Source organism: Benincasa hispida, chromosome 8 (assembly GCF_009727055.1).
Source record: "Benincasa hispida cultivar B227 chromosome 8, ASM972705v1, whole genome shotgun sequence".
Classification (NCBI taxonomy): Eukaryota; Viridiplantae; Streptophyta; class Magnoliopsida; order Cucurbitales; family Cucurbitaceae; genus Benincasa; species Benincasa hispida.
In genome coordinates this window covers 59,382,462-59,409,827 of record NC_052356.1, presented here as the reverse complement: position 1 = coordinate 59,409,827, position 27,366 = coordinate 59,382,462, and the positions used below count along the sequence as shown (strand labels likewise).

General features: G+C 32.4%; 2 protein-coding genes across 2 annotated transcripts; one reads left to right on the top strand and one right to left on the bottom strand.

Moving 5' to 3' along the window:
* Positions 1 to 6,952: 6,952 nt before the first annotated feature.
* Positions 6,953 to 7,862, top strand: LOC120084236 (protein TIFY 5A-like). The gene is made up of 3 exons (XM_039040135.1): positions 6,953 to 7,211; positions 7,295 to 7,382; positions 7,495 to 7,862. Exons 1-3 carry the CDS (start codon positions 7,075 to 7,077, stop codon positions 7,702 to 7,704), a joined length of 435 nt encoding a protein of 144 aa, XP_038896063.1. The 5' UTR covers positions 6,953 to 7,074; the 3' UTR covers positions 7,705 to 7,862.
* LOC120084234 (phospholipase YtpA) lies at positions 7,858 to 14,016 on the bottom strand. The gene is made up of 8 exons (XM_039040134.1): positions 13,551 to 14,016; positions 13,037 to 13,081; positions 12,826 to 12,955; positions 9,668 to 9,737; positions 9,538 to 9,586; positions 9,167 to 9,264; positions 8,456 to 8,594; positions 7,858 to 8,239 (listed from the first exon to the last, which is right to left on the bottom strand). The coding sequence occupies exons 1-8, from the start codon at positions 13,905 to 13,907 to the stop codon at positions 8,093 to 8,095; spliced, it is 1,035 nt and encodes a 344-aa protein (XP_038896062.1). The 5' UTR covers positions 13,908 to 14,016; the 3' UTR covers positions 7,858 to 8,092.
* Between the last annotated feature and the right edge of the window lie 13,350 nt (positions 14,017 to 27,366).

Below are 27,366 nucleotides of genomic sequence, written 5' to 3'. Positions count from 1 at the left end.
GGTTTTCCCATAGAATTTTAAACAGACATTTAGGGCTTGTTCCCATTTCTTGTTTCTTATTTCTTGTTTTTTAGGAACTAGAAGCGAGAATACATTTGGTAACTATTTGTTTCTTATTTCTTCTTGTTTCTTGTTTATTGTTCTTAAAAAAATGAAACAAGAAACAAAAACAGAAATTTGTTTGATAATCATTTCTTGTTTCTCTTCTATTACATTTTTCCTCTTACATTTTCTCTTATTTTATAGTTTAAATATAATTTAGTTATGTAATATATATATATATATATATATATATATATCGTGAGCTCGCAGGGCTCATAGGATGGGATCGAAGAGGAAAGCCCTTCTCTTCATTTCATTGATGGGTTGGAGAAATATTCACGACGTAAGTCAGTGGAAGCAAACGGGCAATCGGCTGCCTAAAGGACCCCATTTGTGGTTGAAGGCTAAGTTCATTTTTTGATATATCTCACTCCGCTATGCTAGAAGACTGAGCAGCTTCAGTTTATTACCAACCTCGAGTTCAACAACTATTGGGTAAAGCCTAAACCTTACTCCTTTCCTTCTAGCATAGCGGAGTGAGATATATCGAAGAATGAACTTAGCCTTCAACCACAAATGGGGTCCTTTAGGAAGCCGATTGCCCGTTTGCTTCTACTGACTTACGTCTTGAACATTTCTCCAACCCGTCAATGAAATGAAGAGAAGGGTTTTCCTCTTCGATCCCATCCTATGAGCCTTGCGAGCTCACGATATATATATATATATATATATATATATTACATAACTAAATTATATTTAAATTATAAAACATTTACATTGTTAAATATACATAAGTCCTGATGCAATATTAATAAGTATAATATAATTGTTTTTATCATTTATATGTCGCTAAATTTTATATGCAGTATTATTTTTCACTTAAGTCATTTGTCTCATCTTGATTCAAATCTAATTTAATTATATTATTATGTAAATGTCTTTTTGTAAATGTCTGATTGTAAAATATTAAAGTGAACCAAAAAAGGAAAACAGAAAGGAATATAGCATAGTTAATATAGAAAAGAAAGAAATTTTTTAAAAAAAATGACTTAGCTAGATGCGAACACAAGACATGGTTGCAAAGATGTCTTTACGTGCACCTTTAAACCAACTAGACTTCTCAAATTTTAGAAACGAGAAATAACAATGGTTATCAAATAAGTCGGTTTCTAGAAAAATGAGAAACGAAAGCAGAAAACAAGCAATGAGAACGTTGTCAAATGGGCCTTTAATATCCTTATTTGTTTAATAGAACTTCAATTTTTAAGGGCTCATTTCGTAACCATTTGGTTTTTTGTTTTTGTTTTTGAAAATTAAGCCTATTTCATCAACATTTATTACCATGGTTTGTATCCTTCTTATGTACAATGATTGAATTCTTAGCCAAATTAAATTCCATTAACAAGAATAATTTTTTGAACTACTTTTTTTCTTCTCAAAATTTGGCTTGATTTTTTAAACCATTGATGAAAAGTAGATAAGAAAGGAATAAATTTGGAGGTGGAACTGGTGTCCTAGGCTTAATTTTTTTTTTAAAAAAAAAAATAAAATAGTTACCAAATGAAGTTTAAAATACTAGATATTATTATCCAAAACTTCAAAATCCATCTAAAGTGTGAGACTTTTATGTTTGGGAGATGACCAATAAAAATATAGCTTAATTGATTAACAAATTAATATCAATTACTCATGATTATTAATTTTAATTAATTATTAAATATAAATATATTAATTTAGACTTAATAAATTTCAACTAAAATTTTTACAATTAATTATTTATACTATCTTAACTATTTAATATAATTATTATTATGATTATGATTATCAATATTCTAATTAATTTATTGATAATTAATTATTTGTAAATTAATTAATTATGTTTAATATAAAAATATTTATTTTTATTTTTATTGATTAAATAATGTTAAATTTATTTGATGACTACAATAATTGATCTTTTGTATTTAGTTAATTAATTATTTAATTTTGGTTTATAATTACAAATTTGGTAGATTGAACACACATATTTAACTTTCAGACATTAATTATCTTGTATATCTAAACACAGACATTAATTATTCTAGAGATTTAAACTAAGACATTCAAATCTCAGATATTTAATATCTATGCACATGAACTAATGTTTATGGTCCAAATGAACCCTTTAAATGAACTATAATAAGAAAAAAGAGAATAATGAAAGCACCAAGAGATTTTAAAATTTAAATGTTTAAGAAAGTTGTATGCCAGTAGTTGAGTGAGTGTTAATAATTAAATAATTTTTTATTTGACAATTTATCCTTTGATATGTTTTAAGAGGAGAAAATTTTGATTTTGGAATTTTATGAGATTTTATATTTTAACTTAAATCTTTAGTTTTTATTTTGATTGTTGAGAAAATTGGTGTAAGAATTGAAGAAATAGGAGAATAATGAGAATATATATGGAAAAATGATATATATGTACATATATATAAAATTTATTTTTAAATTGGTTCTTTTCGAATTCAAGAAAACTTTAAACATATTGATCATCATACTAACGGTACGAGCATTTTTAAACTTTTATTTTTAAAAAAATAAACTTATTTTTGCAATGAGGTATTAACATTTTTTGTTTAAATACTAACGGTGGGGTATTTTTTATTATTATTTTCTTAAGTTTAAAGATATTTTTGAAACTTTTGAAAGTTCGAGGATATTTTTTTAAACAAAACATATCCAAAATTAATGATAAGAATATTTTTTTTAACTGTTTTTAAAAGTTTAAGAGTATTTACATTTTTTTTATAATTAATATTCACAGATATAAAAAAATGTCAAACTACTTACAGAAATAACAAAAAAAACACTAATAGCGTGATAGATTTCAATCGATTTTTATCACTGATAGACTTCTATAATCGTCTATGAATGATAAATTTTTATAATAGACTTCTATCGATCTCTATAAAAAAAAATTAAAATTTTATTATTTTGTATAAATAATTTATCTTATTTTTCTATTTTAAAAATCACTTAAAAATAATAAATGGAAGGAGATTAGAATTGTTGAGGGCAAAAGATTAGACGGCTGGCTGCAGCTATCATTGCCAAATACGACTCTTTTGGTAGAGCCTGCCCTCCACTTTCCACCTCTCATCTTTTCAAAAGTATACTTTTAAAATTAAGCTTAAAAAATCAAATTCTAGTTCGTACTATTACTATTATTATTATTATTATTATTATTATTATTATTATTATTATTATTGTTTGGAAACAAAAAGGATCTGTTCTGACCAATAATTATTCTGTTTCGGTTTTTGTTTATCCAACGTTTCAAACCTCCAAGTTTAGTATTTTCTTATTTAGTCAGTCAAAAACAGTTAAAATATTGTATTTGTTTTGAATGATAATCATACTAAAGAGAAAGAAAAACGAAAAAAGAAAAAAATTGTTCACCTATTAAGAGCATATTTAGGGCAAAGACTATTGATAACCTAGCATTGGAATCTAATATTGGAATACAAAAAAGTCAGACTTGTTGTAACAAGATAACTAATAGACCAAGTACCTTAATATTAAATGATAAGATCGGTGTAGATAAAAAACACACAAAGATTGATAACCTAGCTCGATATAATATACTTGGAGGGTAGTATGCCTGGTGAAAAGAAACTTCATCACTAGATAAAAGTTAAGTAATTACAACAATGAACTTAAATGAACGACTCTCTTTCAAGCAACTCATGTAAAAGCCTAGCTACTTTTCAATTTCAACTTAGGCTCCTCCTAAATTTGAGCTCCCTCACTTCCACTGCACGCTTTCTCCTAGTTTTGAATGAAATTCCCTTAATATATACAACATCAATTACTCATCCTGAGTTCTCACTTGCTCCCTGAATGACTTTCTATACTCATAACCAACTTACCAAGTCTAATTGGCTATTGGTAACACTTTGAAACAAAAGTACATCAATTTCACGATCGTGCATGCATAAAGATTGAGGTTTAGACAATTTCTAAAAACCTAAATATATACGTATCTTCTTCAAAAGAGCTAACCCTAAAAATAGAAAAAACAATCACAATATATATGTCTCATTTTGAGACTATTTTTAAGAAATAAATATTATCTACAAAAATATATACGAAAAAAAGTACAATATATATGTCTCAATTTGAGACTATCTTTAAGAAAGAAATATTATCTGCAAAAACATATACGAAAAAAAAAGTCAATGAATCTGCACGACACACTTCAACCGATAAGAAAAGAATCTCCAGACATAAACTGCAACATATAAAACTTGTTGTTTGACATAGTACAAGACATCTTACAAAATATGTTGCTCAATGCAATAAAATCAACCAAACATACTGCAGTAATACAAGGTTGTTCATAGTAAAAGTTTATTAAAATAAAAATTGAGACTTTTTAGTTTTTATGAATTAATAAATAAACCCAACGAATTCACAAGAAAATTAAGGGTCAGTTCAATAGAGAATCAGATTTTGTTTTATGTTTTTAGATTAACTGAGTTTAATAAATATTTATCTAACAGACAACTCGAATTCTGTTTCTGAAAATTGTTTTCGGATTTCTTGATCCAGATGGTGCAAATTTTTAAAACAACATTTTTATGTTTTCATTATATTTTGATTTTGAATTTCAATTTTAAAATGTAGAATTATATTAAATAAAGAAGAAACATTTAGAAATATAATATGTTAGGTTATAATTTTTTTAAAAAATATATTATCTATTATGTAATGTAGTATAAATTATATATTACTACAAAATAATAATTATATAATATTTTTAACATAAATCATATTCATAAGTAAATTAATAATAATGTATTGTCAACTAAATATTAGTAGGTAACTACAACTAGTTTTATAATTTATAAATATACAATATCAAACACATTTTAAACAATTATTTAAATTAGAATCCAATTTTTTAATCGACTAACAAACACATATCTAAAAATATGAAATATAACTTTGTTTTAATTGAAGACCTGATAAGAGAAATAAAAAATTTTAAAGTTTCATTTGCGAAAATGTCAAAAAGGTTTCAAAATTGTAAAAATATCAAAATGAAATTATATAATAGAAAAAAAATGACAAAAGACAATAAAATTAAGTACAAACAAGAATGCAAAGATATAGGCTTAAAAAACAACTAGAATTCCACAAATACACCCTACCTAAATATTCTAGAACCACAAATACATAGTATCTAAATATTCTAGAAGTAAAAGTTAAAAATCACTCAATATGGACCTTTAATACTTCCAACTATATATAGAATTCGTGTATATGAGAGAAGACGATGACCAGACGGTGGGGGTCATTAGAAACTTATGGATGTATAAACTTCGTCCAAGGTGAGAAAGAGAAAAATTGATTGTACCAATGAAGTCGTTGTTAGTAAGTGAGTATTTAAAAAAATTGTAACTTCAGGACGATGTAACTATTGGAGATTGATTGCTTTTGATATCAAACCAGTTGTAGAGAGTTTTATGGTCTTCATTCCATGTGATATTTTGCTCATAGGATCTTGAAAGCCAACTTTAAAAATTATCAATCCTATAACGCATTATTGAAAGCGATGCTCGAAGTAGAAACAAAAGTAAACGAGCGAAAAAGGTCGGCGACCTGGCAAGGGTGGTCGTCAAAAGCTAGTCCAGACGATGGAATTCAAGAAAGGGTTGTTGAACCAACGATCGCAAACATGAGGCTGAGAAGGAGAAAAAGAGATTTTGGAGGACGACTAAATGAAGAAGATGAAGAAGATGAGTTTGAGGATTTTTTTTAATCTTATTTTAATAATAATGATAGTGATAATGATAATAGTAATAATAATAATATTATTAATATTAATATTAGTAATAAATTGAACAATATATATATACTCACACATGTTTCAAATATATGGTCCCAAAATAAATTCAAACTTAAAAACTAAAAAGGTAACATTTTGAAATTTAAGGATTAGATCCAAAACCTATCAATTAAAAAGATATTTTTACTAAATTTAAACCTCTTATTAAAAAAAAAGTATGATAATTACAATAGATATCACTTTTAGCGCTAATAATTGAAGTGTATAGAAATATTTTTTAAAAATTAAAAAATATAACAAAATCTATCAATGATAGACTCATAACTTCTATTAGTGATAGATCCTATCATAGATAAACTCTTATTAGCGATATGATTTATTATTAATAGACTCTGAGAACTGAAGCTCAATCTTGCTATATTTGTAAAAAAAATTTTGTATTGAACTATATGTGCTAATATTTTAGACCTCATTACTATATATATATAATTTTCCTTTATAATTATGGATAAAGGCAATCAAATAGATTGATGGAGACAAACCTAGAAGGTTCATGAACAACCAACACTCCGCTAAATATGATTCTATCCCCCAAGAAGGAAGGAAGAAGAAGAAGGAAAAAAAGAACACACACACAATATTTCAAACCAAATTTGCCGACGGTGACGGATTGACGGCGAAGGTGGGTTGATAAATATAATATTTATGAGCATAAATTAAGAATTAAATATAATATCACGTGACTCCTAAATAAAGAAAAAAGACCTTCAATTTCTTTTTTTTTTTCTTTTTTTTCTTTTTTTAAATTCAAAAGGACTTTCAAAATTCAAACTTTACTACCAACCACTAAAAAGCAAGAGAGGAGAGAGAAAATCTTGCCGACTTACCCACGTGATTAAAATGACATTAAAACCTAATAATAGTAATAAATAAAAAGAAAAAAAAATTGAGCTCACAATCAATAACGGCGGATTGTCTTGGTCCTTAGGTTGGCGTCTTCATCTTAAACATTTCAAACGTGCGTTTTTTATTTTTTGATTTTCTTCTACACGCATACATATAAATAAACATTCATTCTTCGTTGGATTTTTCCATTTCTATCTGCAAAATCTCATCGTTTTCCGATTCCTACAACTCACCGGCGATTTTTCTCATCTGGGTCTCTCTTTTTCTCTCAATCTTCAAATTTGCTTTGTTTTAATGGCGGTTCTTCCCATTTCCATGGAGCAAAATTGCAACTTGGAACTTCGTCTCTCTCCTTCTTCTTCAACATTCTACCCCCACAATCATTCCGACGACCACCGTCACCACCACCACCCTCATCTCCACCAGTTCTTGTAAGTTTCCTTTTTTCTCTTTCCCTATAAATCTTTATATATGTGTGAAAAAGTATTTATTTTGGGTTGTTTTGTTATGGCAGGGATGATGAATTTAACAAAAATTCTCAGCAGCAGATGACCATTTTCTATAATGGTAGAGTTTGTGTTGCGGATTTTACAGAGGATCAGGTACTTTTCTTCTTCATGTTCTTCATTTTTTGTTATGTTTTGAGGATTGAATTAGATAATAATGGGGGGAGGAATTAAGATTTGTAATTTATGAACTTGTTGGTGATTTCAGGCTAAAGCTATAATAATGCTTGCAACAAGACATGTTGAGGAGAGATCGAAAAATCCTCAACAGAAATTGGAACGATCAACGTCACCGGAGCAGTGTAATGTTGAAGCTGTTTCTGGTTCTGGTTCTGGGCTCTCCATGAAGAGATCTTTGCAGAGGTTTTTACAGAAAAGGAAGAACAGGATTCAATCTGCTTCACCTTACCATCATTAATCATTCATTGATCCACTTTCTTTTTCTTTTCTTTCTATTACTTTTTGAGATGATTGAATATGTAACAACATTTTAGAGTTGTAATTTGTAGAGAACTTACTTTTCTGGTGTTCCTTCAATGAAAATTTTGAATGATATAAAAAAAAAAGTTCATTGTTTGGATCTTGCCACATTTAACTCTTGTTTCCCCTCCCCGCCTTTAAACTCAAGATCTAGAACTTGAATGCTTTCGAAACGTAGCCGGTACATGATTGAGTTATAGAATGACTCAAGTATGGGGGAAATTTATATGTAAATATTGATATTAATTTGAACAAATCTGAAAAGTTCGATCTAGAAAAGGGGGAAAGAGAAGTTGAATGTTGATAACAAAATTGGAATTTGATGTTTATGATCGTAAACAATTAAGCCATGTTAAGATAGCTTCTGCACCTTTTTGCCAAGAACAATCCAACATCATGTCATGAGCAACTCCTTGTACACAGATTGGTGTCACACCGTAAAACCTGCCTGTTTCATTCAATCCTTCAGCATCCTACACAAGAAGAAACAATTTTCCATCCATTACAAAAGGGGATTTGGATTTAAATGTAGCAATTAAAGATTTTGTTGAATAACAGTTTTGTTTCCAATTCTTAAGAATTATGCTTGAAATTAACCCTTAAAACCAAAAACAAAATCATTACCGGGTAGAGGCCAAATTGATATAAACCAGGACATGGAAGATGAGTAAACTTGGAAATAAATTTACCACAATGAAATCATCACTTGCGCCAAGCACTAGTACTTCAATGCAAGATTTGGGCAGAGAAGGTACTGGAAGAGAAGCATTCAACTTCCTCAGATCAAATAATGGCATCCTTGAGCTTTTTTTCATCAGTTCTTGATATCTGAAAGAAAGGTTTTGGGAAGAACGGAAGTAAAATGTTTGTTTCATTTGATAGTGAAGGGACTTTAGAGTTCCGAGCAGATAAGGTTTGTTATTCTTCGGTTTATAGATGCAAGTTATGATACACTACGTTTGGTTTTGAGTGGAAATAAATAGCTTACTTTTAAGGGAACATCAAGTTAGAGTAAGCTGAAAACTCAAGTATAACATCTACATACAATTTGCAAAAGAAACTCAAACAACTTGATGTTACTCTGTATCGACAACGTAAAACGTACAAGTTATAAACGAACTCGGGTTTTGTGTTGTGGCGGAAGCAACCATCGAACAGAATAATATACTCTCCGCCTTAATGTAATAGTCATAACATTCAATGAACTAAATGGTATTTCCATTTTACTTCAACACTCTTCCCCCTTTTTTTAGTGAATAAGGAATCCCTTGTTTTCTTGCAATAACCCCGTTGCTTTCTTATCCAACTAAGCTATCAAATTTCCAATGCACTTATGGAGTGGAAACCTAGCAATGATCGCAACAACTAAATTAGCTTTGGCCATTTCAAACTATACAAACCGCAAAACAAGATGATCCTCCATTGTCACAGAGAAGAATGTCTCCTTGCAAAGAGGAAGAGATGTTTGAAAAGCCTTTGCTGCCAAACTGAGTGTCACCTACTCGAAGTAAAACAAGATAGTCATGAATCGCTAAAATATATGGGAGCACATTAGAATGTTCAAGATTTAGTAAAAATATGTCATGTTCACTGATGTTTTCAGTGAAATACCTTTATAGAACAAATATGAGCAGGAAAAATAGAAGTCACTACCAAAAGCACGCCTATTTATGATATTCCTAATGAACCAAGAACAGTCTATACACTTATAGAAAAGGATGCACAAGCCACGCAGCACTAGTTATTATTTCTCAAATTCACGAGCAATTACCTTAAAAGCAGCAATGGGTTTCGTAAAGAGATAGCGTTGTACGAGTCCACTAAAGAAGAGAAGAAAAATTCCGAGTTAGTTTGATCATTTTCATGAATAAACAATTTTGAACTGAGCAGCATGGATTTACCTGTTGCCAGAGGGAGGTACAGAACAGATAAGAACAGCTCCAGTAAGCCTTGGGAACAATTTTTCTGCATCTACATCATGCATTTGGTATGAAATCTCAAATCAGGATGCAAAGGATTCTTAGGATAAGATATGAAATGCACATGTGAAAGGTTTGACCTCATTACATAAAACCATATAATTTAAAATGGTGACAGATAAAATCTCCACATTTTACAAACCTATTGGATTATGAATTTGATTGGCCCCCAGTTATTAGGAGGTATGTGAGAAAAAGAAAGAGAGGAGGTGAATGAAATGTAAATGATAATGATTGTGAAAGGAATTTAGTTAGTTAATGGGGAGTAACGGATTGTATGTGGGCCCGAGGGGAAGACTCAATTAGTTAAATTGAGGGAAGCTATATTTAGACAGTATGAGGTGAGTATGATTTTCATCTTTTTGCATTATATTGAGGTGTAGCTCAGGGAGCTTGTAAGGGAGGGAGTCTCGACTTCCTTGGCATTTTAACCTAAATAGTGAATAGATAATCCGAGTTCTATCATTTTGGTATCAGAGCTGCCGCTCCTTGGGGGATGGTGAAGAAAATGGAGGCTCGAATGCCTGCGATTGAAGAACAACTCACTCTGTTACAAGTGGGAATGGAGTCTTGGATGGACCAACGATTTGCAAAAATGCAGCAACTGATGGGAAGTTCCATGGCAGCCCGATTTGAACGATAGGGGAGCCTATGGAATAGAGAATGATATTAGCACTTGAGGCACGGTCAAGGAGAGGAGGTACGGTAGAAGATGGAGGAAAATCAGCGTCGTCTAAACTTACAGTGACTGATAAAGGCAAACAACCAGCAGTTGAGGAAGCAGAGCAAATGGGGAGTACATCTGAAAGGGAAAAAAGAGAGGTACCCTTGTTTGACACGCGTTTAAGAAAGTTTGAGATACCGATTTTCAAAGGAGAGGTGGGACATGATCTGCTTGGATGGTTCCATCGAGTGGACGGTACTTTGTGGTTAATCACCTGAGGGAGAAAGATAAACTCGATGCTGCAGTGCTTTGCTTGGAAGGGGAGTCACTAGAATGGCATCAGTGGGAGGAAGAACGAACGCCGATGGATACATGGGCGAAAATCAAAGAGCAACTGCTGTTCCATTTCTTATCGACGAAGGAGGGAGATCAATGAGTGCAGTTCCTCAACCTAAAACAGGAAGGGACAGTAAAGGCTTATCAGTGTAAGTTTGAACAATTATCTGCGCCAGTGAAAGACTTGCCTGATGCAACTTTGGAAAGAAAATTCGTAAGTGGGCTAAATTAGGATATCCAAATAGAAATGAGAATGTTTAAGTTGGTGGGTCTTAAAGAGAAAATGGGAATGACCCAATTGATCGAAGACACTGAAGACGCCCAACGAAAGAAATGAGAGGGAGGAAGCCCAAGCACACCTGACAAGACAGTCGGGTCAAATTCGACCTCAACCCAAGGCAAACTCAAGCTCGGGGGCAACTAGAACCATTCCCCTCAACCCTAATTGCAACTCAACTACCTCACCAAACACGGTGACTTTATGCAACGTGAACGGAGAATCATTCACAGTGGGGTCGTACTAGTGACTATCAGATAGCGAAATGCAAAGTCGGAGAGATAAGGGCCTATGTTATCGATGTGATGAAAAGTATAGTGCGGGCCATCGATGCAAAAAGGAGTTAAACTTATTGGTGTATCACGACGAAGAAGAATGGGAAACCGTGACCAAGGCAATCGAGGAAGCGACCATAATAAAGGAAATACCCTGGCTACATTAGAGACACTAGTTATCAACCCAATGGAAGTTGAATCAGCTGAATTGTCCCTCAACTCATAGGTAGGGCTGGATTCTCCCAAAACAGTGAAACTGATGGGCATGGTAGGAGAGAAGAACGTGGTAATAGTAATTGACAGTGGAGCATCTCATAACTTCATTGATGAAGAGCTAGTGAACTCACTTAATCTGCCTCAATCTGCAACCTCAAGTTATGGAATCATGTTGGGTACAAGGAAGTCTGTTCGAACGACCGATATATGCAAAATGTGTGGTTCTCAATCTCCCTAATTTGACTGTTATTAATGATTCTTTTTCCTTTTTCGTTGGGCAATGCTGATGTTATTTTAGGGGTTCAATGGTTGATGACGTTGGGACGAGTTGAATGTGATTGGAATACCTCAGAAATGGAGTTTCAAATTAGCGAATGGAGGATCCAACATAAGGGAGATAGAATCTTAGTGAAGTCATAAATATCCCTTAAGTCAATGATGAAATACGTGAAAGAAGAAGGCCAAGGAGTATTACTTGAGTTGAACGCAGTGAAGGCACGAATTCAAGAGGACCAGCACAACCTTATGCGACAATTTCAATCAGTGTTCAAACCGATTGAGGGATTACAGTCGTTGAGGCATCATAACCAGGCCATCAAACTAAAACAAGGGGAAGGATCTGTGACTGTATGACCATACCATTACCCTCAGTTCCAAAAGGATGAGATTGAACGTCTAGTGGAAGAAATGTTGGCAACTAGCACCAACCCCTTCTCCAACCCCGTTCTCCTAGTCAAAAAGAAAGATAGAAGCTGGAGATTTTGTGTTGATTATTGAGCCCTTAATCAAGCTAAAGTCCCTGATAACTTTCCAATCCCTATTGTTGATGAACTTCTCAATGAGCTAGCAGGTGCCACTGTATTCTCAAAGATTGATCTCAAGTATGGCTATCATCATATTCGAGTGATACCAAGGGACATCCATAAAATGGCCTTCAGAACTCATGAAAGGCATTACGAATTCTTGGTAATGTCATTTGGCTTACGAAACTCCCCATCAACATTCCAATCGATAATGAATGATATACTACGCCCTTACTTATGGGGGAGCAACGGATTGTATGTGAGCCCGAGGGGAAAGATTCGATTAGTTAGATTGAGGGGGGCTATATTTAGTCGGTATGAGGTGAGTATGATTTTCATCTTTTTGCATTATATTGAGGTGTAGCTCAGAGAGCTTGTAAGGGAGGGAGTCACAGCTTCCTTGGCATTTTAGCCTAAAAAGTGAATAGATAATCCGAGTTCTATCAGAAATATACCAATTTAGACCTTATTTCCTTTTGGTCAAGAAGAGATTGATGAAAATGAGCTACCTGAAGAATCACCATGTTTGCTGTTTGCTATGTAATACTGTACAATAAGACCTCCAAATGAGTGTCCAAGCAACACTGGTGGTGTACTAAAACTTCTATGAATGAAGTCAGCAATATCACTCGCATGTGTCTACTACAAAATTTAGAATGAAGAATAAATAAGAAGGCCACCGATACATCCAAATAACAGAGAAACATCCAGCTAAATTACCTGGAGAGTACCAGCAACAGATGCAGATGGGGTATCACTTTCACCCTGTGAATTCATAACAAGTAAGAAAAATATGATTGGATGTTTTTAAATCACCAATTGACCTAAAAACTTCCCCTCACTTGTGAATATGAAATAAGTAGAAGACCAATGAGTGGAAATCAATATTAATTACGAAATAGATATATTGCAATAAGTGGAAATCACATTCACCCTCCTAGACCAGATGCTTCTATACCATCTTTAACTTACCGATAGACCTAATATTATATCATTATATCATCGAACAAATGCAAATAGTTTACAGTTTTTTTTAGCCCACAACAGCAAATTGATACACAATGAGATGAAAATGGTCTGAGTAAGGCAATTTAAACATAGAATCAGCAATTAGGTATGAACTGAGAAAGCCATCCAAACCCAATTTCAGAAATGCTAATCAAACCCCTAAATAATACCTCATAAAGAATGGAATCAAGTGATAACGAAGATTTAAGAGGAGAGGGAAACCCACCTGACCCAACAAGCTGATGGCATAGCAATCGAACCCAGAAGCCGAAAAGAATGGCAGCCAGTGTTCTGCCCAAGACCAAGCAGCGTGGTAGCTTCCATGGAGAAAGATCAGAGGTGGGCGTTCTACATTTGAAGGCATTGATTGGGCTGATTTCGGCGAACCCTTTTGCACAATCACCTCCATTTGAAGACCAGAGGGGAGTTCGTGGAAAATGCGGTTCTGTTCCTCCTTCAGCTTGAATGGAACTCGCATTTTCTGGGGTCTAATGAGCTCGGCATTTGCCCTGACGATGGGTTTTGGAGTGGGAATTTTGGGTTGGAAGAAGGAAATGGAATGGATAGAGGGAAGAACAGCCATGAATTTGAAAATTTTGTTCGTTCAGGTCATTTACACAAAACCTTCGCCTTCGCCTTCGCCTTGGTTGCAGTGCAGTTGCAGTTCGGATCCCAGAGAATAAAATAGTTTTTTCTTTTGTTTATTTATTTATTTTTGTTAAATTACATTTTTAGATTCCAAAGTAATAATTTGGTTTCGGAATTGTAGTGGATAAAAATTTAGTCTATAAATTTTAATAAATTAGAGTAAATATCAGTTTAAACTCCTGTAAAAATATATCAAGAGTTTCATAAATCAACTAATTAAACCTCAATTTTTTTTTGACCAATTTTAACCTTAGATTGTAATTTGAAATAATTTAGTTTCTTTTCATAAAATTTAATTGAATTTCTTAAATCAAAATGCAATTCAAATTGGTTGATAAATGAAAAAGACTAAGTCGTAATGTAATACTCTAAAAAAATTGTAATATAATAAAAAAGTGATACTTAACCTTGATGAGATTTTTTATTGTAAAAACTAAATTACTATCATTTTCAAAACATATAGACTATATTACTCATTACATTTGAAAAATTAATGTCTCGTTTGATAAATATTTTGTTTTTTGTTTTTAGTTCTTGAAAATTAAGTTTATTTCATCGATATTTCTTACCATGATTTGCATTTTTTTAAGTACATTGATTGAATTCTTAACTAAATTCTAAAAACAAAAACAATTTTTTGAAAGCTACTTTTTTGAATTTTTTAAACCATTGATAAAAAGTAGATAATAAAGAAGAAACTTGTGGTGGGGTAGTGTCTATAGATTTAATTTTCAAAAAAATAAAAATAAATAAAATGGTCATTAAACGAGATCTAAAAGATTAAAAAATTGAATGTAAAGGTTAAATCGTTACAAATTAAAATTTAGAGACTAAATTGCTAAATTCAAAACAAGAAATAAAAGAAAAAAAAGTTTAGGGTTTGTTAGCAAAAATTGGAATTCAACCAAAAAGAAATTCTATTCCACCTTTTATAGTAATTTTAAATAGGTATTTGGTAGCAAATTTAGAAGTTATGTATTTATTCAAAATGTGTTTAGTGAAAGAGGTTCATGCGGTGGAGACGAGAATAGCGCAACAAAATTCTCCATTAATATGGTACGAGTCGGGGATATTATATATAGGACTATTTTTAATATATGAAAATATATCAACTTATTTATAAATATAACAAAATGTCACTATTTATTATGTCCATATCAATAGATGTTATTGAGAAAGAAGTTTGAATCCTCTCACTTCTAAAGCACTGCCTCCTCGAAGTACAACCTACTTATACATTGTATACTAGTTTCTACAACATGACATCAAAGTAATATTAGTCACACAAAAATAAAGTACAATACCTCCTTCATCACCTTGCATTTAGTATATCTTTGAACTTAAAAAAAATCTTCCACCTATAGAGTAGGTCCAATCAAACCCCAAAATTAAAGTTTGGGTAAGTTGCATTTAGAGGGGTGATCATCGGGTGTGCGGTGTCGGTTTTGGGTCGGTGTTCGTCGGTGCATGGGTGCTTGCTACCACCGTTCGTCTAATCACACGGTCGACGAAGCAGGTGGTTTCATCGGTGAAAATAAGTAGTTGAAGTAAAAAAAAGAAAAAAAAAAGGATGAAGAAGAAAATAAGAAAGGGAGAACAATAACTAACGAAAACAAAGATTGAGAAGAAAAAAGAATGAAGGAATGGAGAAGAAAAAAAAATGGAGAGTGAAAGAGAGGGAGGGTAGTGTTTCAAAATTTGTGAGAGAGATGGGCCAAAGGAAAAGAAAATGGGGAAGAAGAGAGAGAATGGGGAAGCCTGTGTGAGAGAGGTAAAGAGGAGAGAGAAGGAGAAAAAAGCAACGATGATTATTGGAAGTTTGAAGAAGGGAGAAGATACTCTGTGTAAAATAATAATTAGTTTCCGAAGTTGGGAGAAGGAAGAAGATATTTTATAATAAAAATATATTATATTTATATTTATATCCTATAATATATAAACCAAAAAGAATATAATACTTATATTCGGCCCGTAGCTGTCGGTTTCGATCTACATGTTGGTCAGAGGTGGTCGATTTTTAACAGTATTTTGACTAGGGGTATTCAAAAAATCCGATGACCTGAAAAAACCGATCAACCCAACCCAACTCGTGCGGTTTAGGTTAGGTTGGATTTAAATAAATGAAAATTTTATGGGTTAAATTAGTTTATGGGTTCACCTAATATAACTCAAACCAATCCGAATTTATTATTAACTTTAAAAAATATTTTTTTTCTTACTTATAACACAATTACTTATACATATATTGATTTTAATTTTATTTAATTCCCATATTTTTGAATAATTTATTATTCAACAACTCTTAGAAGTAGTTTCTTTATACTTTAAAGAAAATTTTCCCTATATAAATTGAAATTGAGTTTTTAATCTTAATTCAATATATGAAAAATAATTAAATTAGACTTTTACATATTTACGTTTTGCTTCTTTTTAGAATAATATTTTAAATAAATTACGTGATTAACCCGAACCAACTCAACCCAAATATTTCATGGTTGGGTTGGGTTGGGTTCATTTTTTAATAAAGGTTATTTAGATTGAAAAAATTTACAACCCGAACAATTGGGTTGGGTTTAAAAAGTCTTTAAACCCAACCCATGAACACCCTAGTAGACATTATAGTCTTACTTATGGATTTTGTAGACATTTGAAAACATTGTTGCCTATATTTTGAATTTTGTAGATATTTGGTCTTTCTTGTGAATTTTGGAGACTTGTTTTGTTATAATAGATTTTAGATATCGTTCTTGTGAATTGTGGAATCTTATGTGTATTTTATTGATGATTCCAGGCTTTTTTTTAAAGGGAACCGATAGAACCAAACCAACCCAACCCATTTTTTATGGGTTGGTTTAGTTCGGGTTCATAATTTAACAAGGGTTAGTTTGGGTTAGAAAAATACACAAACCGAACCATAGGGTTGAGCCTAAAATATCCCTAAATCCAACCTAATCCAAACCCACGAACACCCCTAATTTTGACAAATTGATCCTAATAGATTTTGTGAAAAAATCGACCTCCAACCTTCGATTCGATCGATGTTAATCGTTTGGCTCGATTTTTCAATCATCTTTGTCCCCCTACTTTTAGTTAATGGTACTGTTTGGAAGTTTCAAGGTGTCCTAATGATTTTTTTTTTTTTGAAAGAATAATCAATTTTTTGTCTGACACCATATTAAAAGTGTATTTATATCCAATGTCATAATCCTAAGCTTTATACGGTTAAAATTTTTATTATGGTATATGTTTCAAAAAAAAAAATTATTATTATTGTATAACCATTTAGTTAATAAACGTTTATTATTCATTTCAAAAGAATGATAAATACAAAATTGAACATTTACATATTTATTTGATACAAAATTAAGAGTTTGGAGACTTATTAAACACTTAATTTTAAAGCTTAGAGACATACACTTAATTTTAAAGCTTAGAAACATACTGGACATAAAATTAAAAATTTAGAGATCTATTAGACTTTTGTTTAACTCGTAACCAAAAGATACAAAAACTTGAAAGTTCGAATACTAAACTTATAATTTGACATATGTGTAAGGCTAAATTATAAAAGATACTCATGAATTTTGTCATTTATTTCAAAAATATTGTTATTCGTTTAAAAATTGTAATATTATTCTCAAACTTTAAAAAATATTTCTAAACTAGCATAAAGTGTTACGCAACACTGTGTCTACGACCAAAAATTGTCGAATGTCGAATCACCAATCTTGGTAAAAATAGCGGCGAAACGACTGTCATGATATTTTATCTTATTGACTCGTTTGAGTCCCAATTTTCAATGATAGTTGTGTGGTTCTACATTGCTAGATTGAGATCTGCAGGGTGGAAGAGTGGACGGAAAGAAGCGAATACTTTTTCATATGAAATTTCTCAGACCATTGGAAACGAAATTGCTCGTGTTCTTCTCGAGCGATCCATTCTATGAGCGGGGTTGCTGCTAGTAGAGAAAAAATCTCCATCTTTTTCTATTTTCAAAATACACTTACCAAATCGTTACTTTTGAATGTTCTGACCAAATTGTTACTTTTAGGAATAAAGACTAATAACGATTTTTGAAACTTTTAATTTAACCAACTTTGGTTGGTTTTTTATGCTAAATCCATAGACAAAAAAAATTTGTATTTGTTTATGTGAAGTACTAATGACCTAAGCACATACATGAAAAAAAAAAAAAAAAACATAAAGACACATGATCATCTATGAACTATACATGTTGTCATCAATCCACAACTCTAATTTCTAATTTTTTTTTTTTCATTTACCATGTTTTTGTTAACCCTAATTCTTGTATGTGTCTAGATTTGTTCACTTAAGTAACACATAAACAAACACAAATATTTTTGTACATAGGTTGAGACAATACTTTTCAACATAGGTGGAGCCACGTAGGAGCCAGGAGCACATGCCCCCCATCAATTTATCCGTCTTTTTGTATTTTTAATATAAATTATAAAGTGATATGTATTAATATATATATATAAAGTTCAACTTAAGTAGCTAGTGTTAGCTTGTGGTGTGGATTCAAATCTTGCAATTCACTAACATTTTATTTTTGAATTTTAAATGACTTTTTACCTAGATTTTTTCATCTCTAATGGTGTTTTAAAGTCCCACTCATGTAAATCCTAATAAAGAAAAAGTTAGTCAAACAACGTGCTTTAAAATATAATATATTTTTAAATAAATAATAGTTCAACTAACTACTTTTTTTTTTTTATCGGTAACATAACTGGGTTTCTTCTTTTGAATTCACTTTTCAATCTCAACTCTCAAGAACATTCTATTATAAATGTGTTTCGTTCATTTTTTTAATATAATTTTTATATTTACATTACGCATTATATAAATCCGTTTGTTTCCATGTTATTTTTACTTTCACATTACTCGTAGTTAGTTTTTAAAATTTAATTTCAAAGTTCAAGTTAAAGGATTATTTGTTTCACTCATTTGATATACAACTTGGACAAGTAGTTTTAAAATATTCTTAAACTTTAATTTTGATGCTTTTTAATCTAATATAATAGAATGTAATATCTTATTATTAATTACTTTTGTAGAGTTAATTCAAAATTATATTGGAGAGATATTATAAAAGAAAAAACAACAATAGAGCTATAGAGGCATCATATTTCAAAGAAGAAATTTTTTTGGATTGTGAATCAATCTTATACATGAAATAAATCTAGAAGAAGTAATATTTCTTATATTAATACTTTTGTAGAGTTAATTCAAAATTTTCAATGGAGAGATATTTAAAAGAAAAACAACAATAGAGACTATAGAGGCATCATCTTCAAAGAAGAAATTTTTTTGGATTGTGATCAATCTTATACAGAAATAAATCTAGAAGAACTACCTACAGATCTTGATCTAAGATATTGTGAATGCAATGAATTTAGTCAAATTTTGTAAAGAAATACTCTGGAAAACAAGAGAATTTGATTAGGATTCGTTGTTGAGTATGGTTTCTGATTTCAATCATAGTCATGATATTAAAGTCCTTAAAATGGATGACATATTTCTAATTCGAGGACGAAAAAGGCGAAATTCTCAGTCACTTACGAATTTACATCATTATCGTGTTGAAGTTTTCTATGTCATTATTAATATGCAACTTCAAGAGTTGAATAATCATTTTACTGAAATAAATATTGAATTGCTTCTTTGTGTGACATGTCTAAATCCGAGTAATTCATTTGTTTCTTTTGATTATAAAAAAAAACTTAGTTAACTTACTCAATTTTACCGAAAAGATTTTTCAGCTATTGAACTCTCTATGCTTGAGGATCAACTTCAAAATTATACATTTGATGTAACAACCCCACTCTCTAAGATTACTAAAAAGGGGATCGCTACTGCATGCATGCATAAATATTCTCATTGAAGAAAATAAAGTAAATTAAAGAAAATAATCATAATCTTAAACTGCATTAAGTCTATAAAAAAAATGTTCTAACATATCTCAAAATCTTAAATCGTTCAACCTAACAAGAAACAATTTATAAAAAAAAATGAATAAATAAATAGATAAATTAATTAGTTAAATTATGATAAATCCATGAAAGGATAAAAACAAAACATGCGAAAATATAAACAGTCAAATGCGGAAGCGAATTCTGGTTCATTTGGTACTGTCACGGATTCCTCTTGTCAGTCGCCCGAGTGTCCTTGCCCTTACCTGAAAAAAAAATAAGGATAAAGGTTGAGTATAATAAATACTCAGTAAGTGATCCCATTACCAGGATCAGACTATGCATCCACGAGCAAAGAAAAAAAATAGCCCGTGGCTCATACAGTTACATCAGTTTTTTATGATGAAAGGAAAACCAAAAGACGTACTATCTTGCCTTGAAACGCATGTCTAGCGGCCCGTAGGTGCACCGTCAAACATGATAATGACATGAACGTAAACCCGTCGACCCACGCATATCTAGCGGCCGTAGGCACACTGTCAAACATAATAATAACATGAATGTTAACCTGTCGGTTCACATATGTCTAGTGGACCGTAGGCACACCGTCAAACATGATAATAACATGAACGTTAACCTGTCGGTTCACGCATGTCTAGCAACCCGTAGGCACACCATCAAACATAGTAATAACACGCGTCAAGGTAAGACAATAAACCGCTCTACTGGTCTATTCATGCATCACATACATAATATCAGTACTGATTATAATTTTAACATGCTCTTAATACTTGTAACCACCATACAACTAGCAAAACATAATATCAAACAAAAATCATGCTCCAGAGTCAACCAAGTAACTTGATAAGTCTAATCTAGATCGCCTGGCACGAAGGCACCAGTAATAGTATCACTTACCTTAACTTGGTCACAAAAGTCCACGCAAATAATTCCTTAAAACCTTTGGAAAACTTGAATCAACCCAAAGTTGTGGCTTGATCCAAGACAAATTCCAAAACTTAATTCAAGTAGCTAATCTGATCAAGAATTAATTCCAAAATCAATAACTTATTTTTTTCCACTATTACTCTCAATCCAAAAACTTGATTCAAGTAGCTAATCTGATCAAGAATTAATTCCAAAATCAATAACTTATTTTTTTTTCCACTATTACTCTTAATCCAAAAGAATAACCAACCAACTTACATAAAACTTAACAAAACTAAAACTCTTCGATGAAGAGAATGGTCCTTTCTTTGTTAGCAACGCCTCGAAATCCAAATCCTGAAAGTCGACACAATGGGTAACACTAAAATCGTTTCCAACACCAAGAGGCACTTTAAAAAGACTCAACACCAAAACTTGCCCAAAATAATCCAATTCTTACCCAATCTCAAAAAGGCAGAGGCGGCAAATGGAACGGCAAGGAGGCGACACTGATTGCGACAGCGAGGAGCTCACAGTGACGGCTGGAACTCACGGTGGCGATGACGGAACGACAAGGCTGGCGGCTGGAAGGCGGACGGTGGCAGGTGGAAGGTGCTGGCAGCTAGGGCTGGAAGGAAAAGAAGAAGAAGGGAAGAAAAAAGGGTTGCGTGCGTGTGGGTTGAGGAGAGAGAAGTAAATTTAATTTACTTTTTTTTTTTTTTTTGCATTCCTTTAACCCTTTCCATAAATATATATAACCAAATTAAACTCTTCCTTCTTCCTTAAAAAACAAATTCCTTAATTATCTCCCAAAATATATATACTTATATATATATTTTCCTTTTCCTTTAAAAAGAATCTAATATACACATTTAATTATCTCCCTAGATAACCAAATCTCCCAAATATAAGCCAAAATAAAACTCAATTAATTCCAAATAATTAAATCATATTTTAGCTTAGCCCAAAAACATAAATCTCATATAATTTATCCAAGTAGCCAACAATAAAAAAACTTTAATTACAAAATAAAAATCAGGATGTTACATTTGATATGCATTTAAATATTGAGTTTATTAAACTAAAAAAAATATGTGATCTTGCAGTAAAAATGGTCATGACGAATAAAGACAAGAACTATCCATTAGTTTACAAATGACTCACATTGGCATAGATTTTACCTGTTGCCACAACTATTGTAGAGAGAAAATTTTATGGTATGCATATTGTGAAGACATGATTGCACAATCGAATGGGAGGTTAATGAATGAATGATTGTCTTCTAACCTACATTGAAAATGATTTATTTGATGGACATTGATACTGGGCCACATGGACTATCTAGACTTACATAGTAAGTCAGTCTTCACAATCCAAAACATGGGTTCTGATACTAACTATAACAACCTGACTCCCTAGGACTCAAACTAGGTCATTACTAAAGACATGCATGCTTACTATTCAAATGATACCTTTTCATGACTTAGTAAAACCAAATAAATAGCATAAAATAATTAACTTTATAAAAATTAAATAATTGAAATTCATTTAACAGGATATCCTTAAAACCATAAAACAAACTAGAAAAATTCTCTTTTAAAAAAAAGTCTAAAAGAAAATATACTCAAAACTTCAAGTTCAAACATCAAGATTAAAACATTAAAACATAAAATCCTGAAAACATGAGCGGAAGCATATGACTGGTCCAAGTGGCTCGATCACGGATTTGGTTTGTCATTCACCGACGTGTTCTTACCCTTATCTGAAAAGTAAACATGAGAAAGGATGAGTATATCGTTTGTCATTCACTGACGTGTTCCTACTCTTATCTGAAAAGTAAACATGAGAAAGAATTAGTATAAAATACTTAGTAAGTAACCCCACTACTGGGGTTAGGCTAAGGATCTATGTCCTCAAGATGTCGCTCTTCGGTGGAACGTACATAAACCTCTACTTTCATGGGATGGCTAACTAGTGGTTAGTTGAACCTGCTCTACAATAGATTAGGTGTACCCACAAACCTCTGATGAATCTGGAAAGAAACACAAACCTCTAGTGAAGTCCAAAAAGAGATCACCACTTCTGGTGAAACCCAAAGGAAACACGAACCTCTGGTGAATCCCGAAGGAAACACAAACCTTCAGTGAAATCCCGAAGGGGATCACCACTTCTGGTGAATCTGAAGGAAACAAAAACCTCTGGTGAATCCCAAAGGAAACACTAACCTCTGATGAAATTTTGAATGAGATCACCACCTTTGGTGGGTATCTAATTACGAACGAGCGTAACTATCACTATCATTAACATAACATGCATCATAAAACATAGTCATAAACATGCTAATACATATCATCATGCTTAATGTTCATCTAGAAAATCATATCAAACAAATAACTTAGTTCATGCTATCACTCATAACATGCTTCAAAACACAATCAATGCTAGGTCATTTATCCTCATGCATCTCAATACAAACAATCTCAGAATCCTTAAAACTATTCATAAATTATATTGTCTGGCACAAAGGCAGTTCTAGTAGTAAGATTACTTACTTCAAATAAGCCCAAATAATACTTCTGCAACCTCTTCTATCTAACTTTACAACCTTTAATCCAATTCCAGGTCATGAACAAAATTAATTTTAATCCTTACGCCCAGTTCCATATATAAAACAATTTTAGAAACCATCAAATTGCTTACCCTAAATCAAGTAACCCAACCAAAATCTTGCTACAAACAAACCTTCAAGGTGTTGGACAGCCCGCTTTTGCCTAAAAAACTCCTTTAAAATCCAAATCTAAGGTCCAAATTGAAGGAAATCGGACATGAGGATTTCCATGAGCAGCGGAATGATCGTTCCAAATTCCATTCGTATTTGAACATACACAATTACAATAAAGAAAAGGAAACATATAGACTATGCACAAAACGAAATTACAACATGCTTTTAATAAGATCAAAGGAAAGATTATCATACCTTTGGAGACTCATCTTCAAACTCCCTCGATCACGAGCGCTCGTTTCGACTCCAAGTCAGCAACGCACGAACGCTCGAACATAGCACGATCAACAATGAACTCGAACACAACAGTCTCCAAGATCACGAACCCAATGAACGGCCTTCAAAAACCTCGAACTATGTCGAGTTGAGTACGACACCACCAGAATGACTACCTTGGTATTCTCGGTGTAAGAATCCAGAAATGTGGGCTCTGTATGGACTTGGTTAGAGGACGAGACCGGAACGATTGAACAAGTGGGAGGTGACAAAGGTCTATCGTATAAACGATGCCCAATCGTTTAATAAATGCTATGCGATCATTTAGCAAAAGCTCCGCGATCGTTTAGCTAACGGCCAGTTGAGTGAACTATCATGTAGTGTCACTCAACGATCATTTAGTCTCTGTTCAGCTATCGTTTAATGAATCTAATCCACTTGATAGCCTTTCCGTGAGTAGTTCCGAGAATGGAAAATCTTAATTCAACAATTATTAAATTTAGGAAAACATATTTCCTTTTATCTCAGGATTACCATGAAACCACCAATAATCTCCCACTCAATTGGTTATTAGAGAAAAAAGATATAATTATCCAATAATTAATATTATTATAAATATATATGATAACCAACTTACCATATTATATTTATAACCTATAGTTTTAATATTTCATCTCATGAAACATATAAACTATAGTTCTTTTTCTATTTCATGGTACTTAATGTAAATCTCATTTACATTAATCCTCCACTTGATGTATCTCATACATCAGACCGATCATATCATATACAATCAAATTTTCTCTTGTCAATTTGAAAATTTCAAATCAACACTAAGAACTGATTCTCAACTCGAATCCATTGAGCTACCAAGGGGACCTTATGGACCTGTAGCTCGAAGCTCCAATGGTATGTGAATAACTGACTAAACTTTTTAGTCACGAGATCCCCCATCCATTAACTGCCAGGCACTCCACTAAAGACCGATAGTTGAACTCTCTTTACTACAGATACATTATGTGTCCATATCAACCAATCAACAGTGCGATAACCCTTCACAGATCGCTCGTAAGTACAGCTGGGCCAATAACCGTTATGCCCCTGTAGTTACATCTAACTCCTTAAGTACCACTAATCCCTCTAATGAACATAAGTCATAGTCCTACTATGACTGAGTCCTTTCTTCCAAAGAGAAGCTGTGGCCATTATGTTCAAGACCAGGAATCAGCCCTTAAGGGAGCAATCATCTACTTACCCCTGCTTCGAGGAATGAGTGAATTCCATCTTGTGTAATTAAGTTCCCAGCTCTCAAATCAGACAAGTCCCTAAAATGGTAGGCATATTGAGTTGGCAATGTGGCCACTCTCACCCATACTAATCAAAGGATCACCCTCAAAGGCAAGAGTTTCTAAAAGACTCAGGATTGAGGTCATGTCACCTATGGTCGTTTAGGTGAGATGTAAGTCTCAAGTATCAATGGCTATATACAAAGACTAGTCATCTCGTGGTCCGGTCTTATACAAACTCTTTATATAGGACACCTCCGGCGCTCGGATGTCTCCACTCGATGTTTAGGATCTACCATCTGTAGTATGTTACACAAACACTTGCCAAACCTCTACAAAGCAGGCATAATCCGTAGGTGTCAATCCAGGATCAGGTATCCCTCCTTAATGCCTATATACTACAGACCTATTTATGGTTATCATTAAGGCAAATGATCCATTGTATATCTCATAATAATGCTTAAGTTTACATACAATAACCTGGAGCTTTTGTTTATTGGATATTGAGTAAATGCCAAATAAAATAACTCTTATTTTATTCATAAAAATATGTACAGATTACAAAACTAACGAGCTCTAGGAGAAATTAGGAACAACCCCAACATAAATATAGTGGCGTAAATGTTAAGTTTGTAAGCCCAAAAACTTGATGAATAATCAAGATTCCTCAAAGAAAATATGGAAAATCTCACCAAAAACTCACCAGAAAGTTTCACTTGACCGGAGACCCATAAGGAAAACTGGAAATGGCCGTCCTCGATAGAGGACATGACAATCAGCGGTAAACGTACTGGCGCTGGTCTTTGACGGCGAACACGCGTCACGAGTGTGGCGAGCGCGGCTGGTCACTTTAGTGGCAATGTGGCTAGGGGTATTGGCGCGGACTAGCGCACAATCGGCTACTGCGACTGCGTGAGGGTTGGATCTATGGCGTGATTGGTTGAAGGCGGCGACTTCCCGAGGGCGTCTGGGTCGATGACTAGGGCTCTTGGTAGATTTGGGTGGCAGTTGAAATAGAGAGCGACAGCTAGGGCTTAAAATGGGAACGAAAAGAAAATTTTATGGAGGGTTGTGTAGAGATGTCTATTTTCCACAGGGACGGGGTCCCGCCCTGAATGAATGGGGATTCTTGATTAAGCGGGGAATGAGGGGAGAGAGTGGGGGAAAAGAATTCCCTGTGAGCTAAACAAGAGATGGGGACAGGTAATGTATTCTCGTCCCCGTCCCGTCCCCACCCCCGTTCTGTCCCTCGTCCCCGGCCCCGATTTGCTCTACATATTTATTTAGTATAGTTATCTAATGTTATGTATTATTTTATTATATATAAATTACATTTAAATTTTAAATTTGATTATTTATGAGAAAGATAATGAATATGTTGAAATTGAATATTTAAATTTAGATTATATATGTGATAATTTAATTAATATTTATTTCTTTCTAAAAAAATTAATTAGCCTTTTTAGGCAAAAATTTGAGTAATTATCTTTAAATTCAAATTGTTATTGTAAAACTAACCATAATAAACAATTTAGTGTTAAAGTTAATTTATTTAATTAAATTTGCTCACTTTAGTGTTTTAAATTAATTGGTCTTTTACAAAGAAAAAAGTAATGGAAAAATTTTCTCGCAGGGAACCTGATCCCTGCAAATTCCCGTGGGTATCCCGCCCGATCCCGTGGGGATTTCATAGGAATGAAAAATGAAACGGGGAGCGGAACGGGGATGGAGAATGGCATCCCCAACCCGACCCGCCCCGTGGACATCTCTTAGGCTGTGTCCTCGCGCGTGAAGATGAGAGAAGAATTTTTTTTTTTTTTTTTTACTCAAAAATACAATATATATATATATATAATATACACTTTAAATTAATTTCTCTTTCCTTCTCTAAAAAGTCAAGTCCAAAATTCCAAATCCTTCTTGGATTTAAATCCCATGTCCTTTTAGGAAAATAATTTCAAATCCATTTTCTCAAGTAATCGATTTAATTTAATAATCTTCTCCAAATTACAAAATAAAACCAAATCTCCCAATTTTAATTCAATTTTTCGAATTAAATTAAAATTGAAACTATTTGACATAAATCCCAAATTTTCCTTAATCAAATTTAAATTTCAAAATTCTTCTCTAAACAAATATTAAAATTGAGTTATCCTTTTATAATAATTTAATTTAACCTTCAAAAATCCAAAATTATCTTCAAATATTATAAAATAATTGTATTTAAGAAACCTTATTAATTATCAACTT

Coding starts and splice junctions, on each gene's coding strand:
- LOC120084236 (XM_039040135.1), top strand. CDS start 7,075: ATGGCGGTTCTTCCCATTTCCATGGAGCAAAATTGCAACTTGGAACTT. Junction 7,212..7,294: donor CCTCATCTCCACCAGTTCTT/GTAAGTTTCCTT, acceptor TTGTTATGGCAG/GGATGATGAATTTAACAAAA. Junction 7,383..7,494: donor CGGATTTTACAGAGGATCAG/GTACTTTTCTTC, acceptor TGGTGATTTCAG/GCTAAAGCTATAATAATGCT.
- LOC120084234 (XM_039040134.1), bottom strand. CDS start 13,907: ATGGCTGTTCTTCCCTCTATCCATTCCATTTCCTTCTTCCAACCCAAA. Junction 12,956..13,036: donor CTGTTGCTGGTACTCTCCAG/GTAATTTAGCTG, acceptor ATTTTGTAGTAG/ACACATGCGAGTGATATTGC. Junction 9,738..12,825: donor CAAACATGGTGATTCTTCAG/GTAGCTCATTTT, acceptor TGCATGATGTAG/ATGCAGAAAAATTGTTCCCA.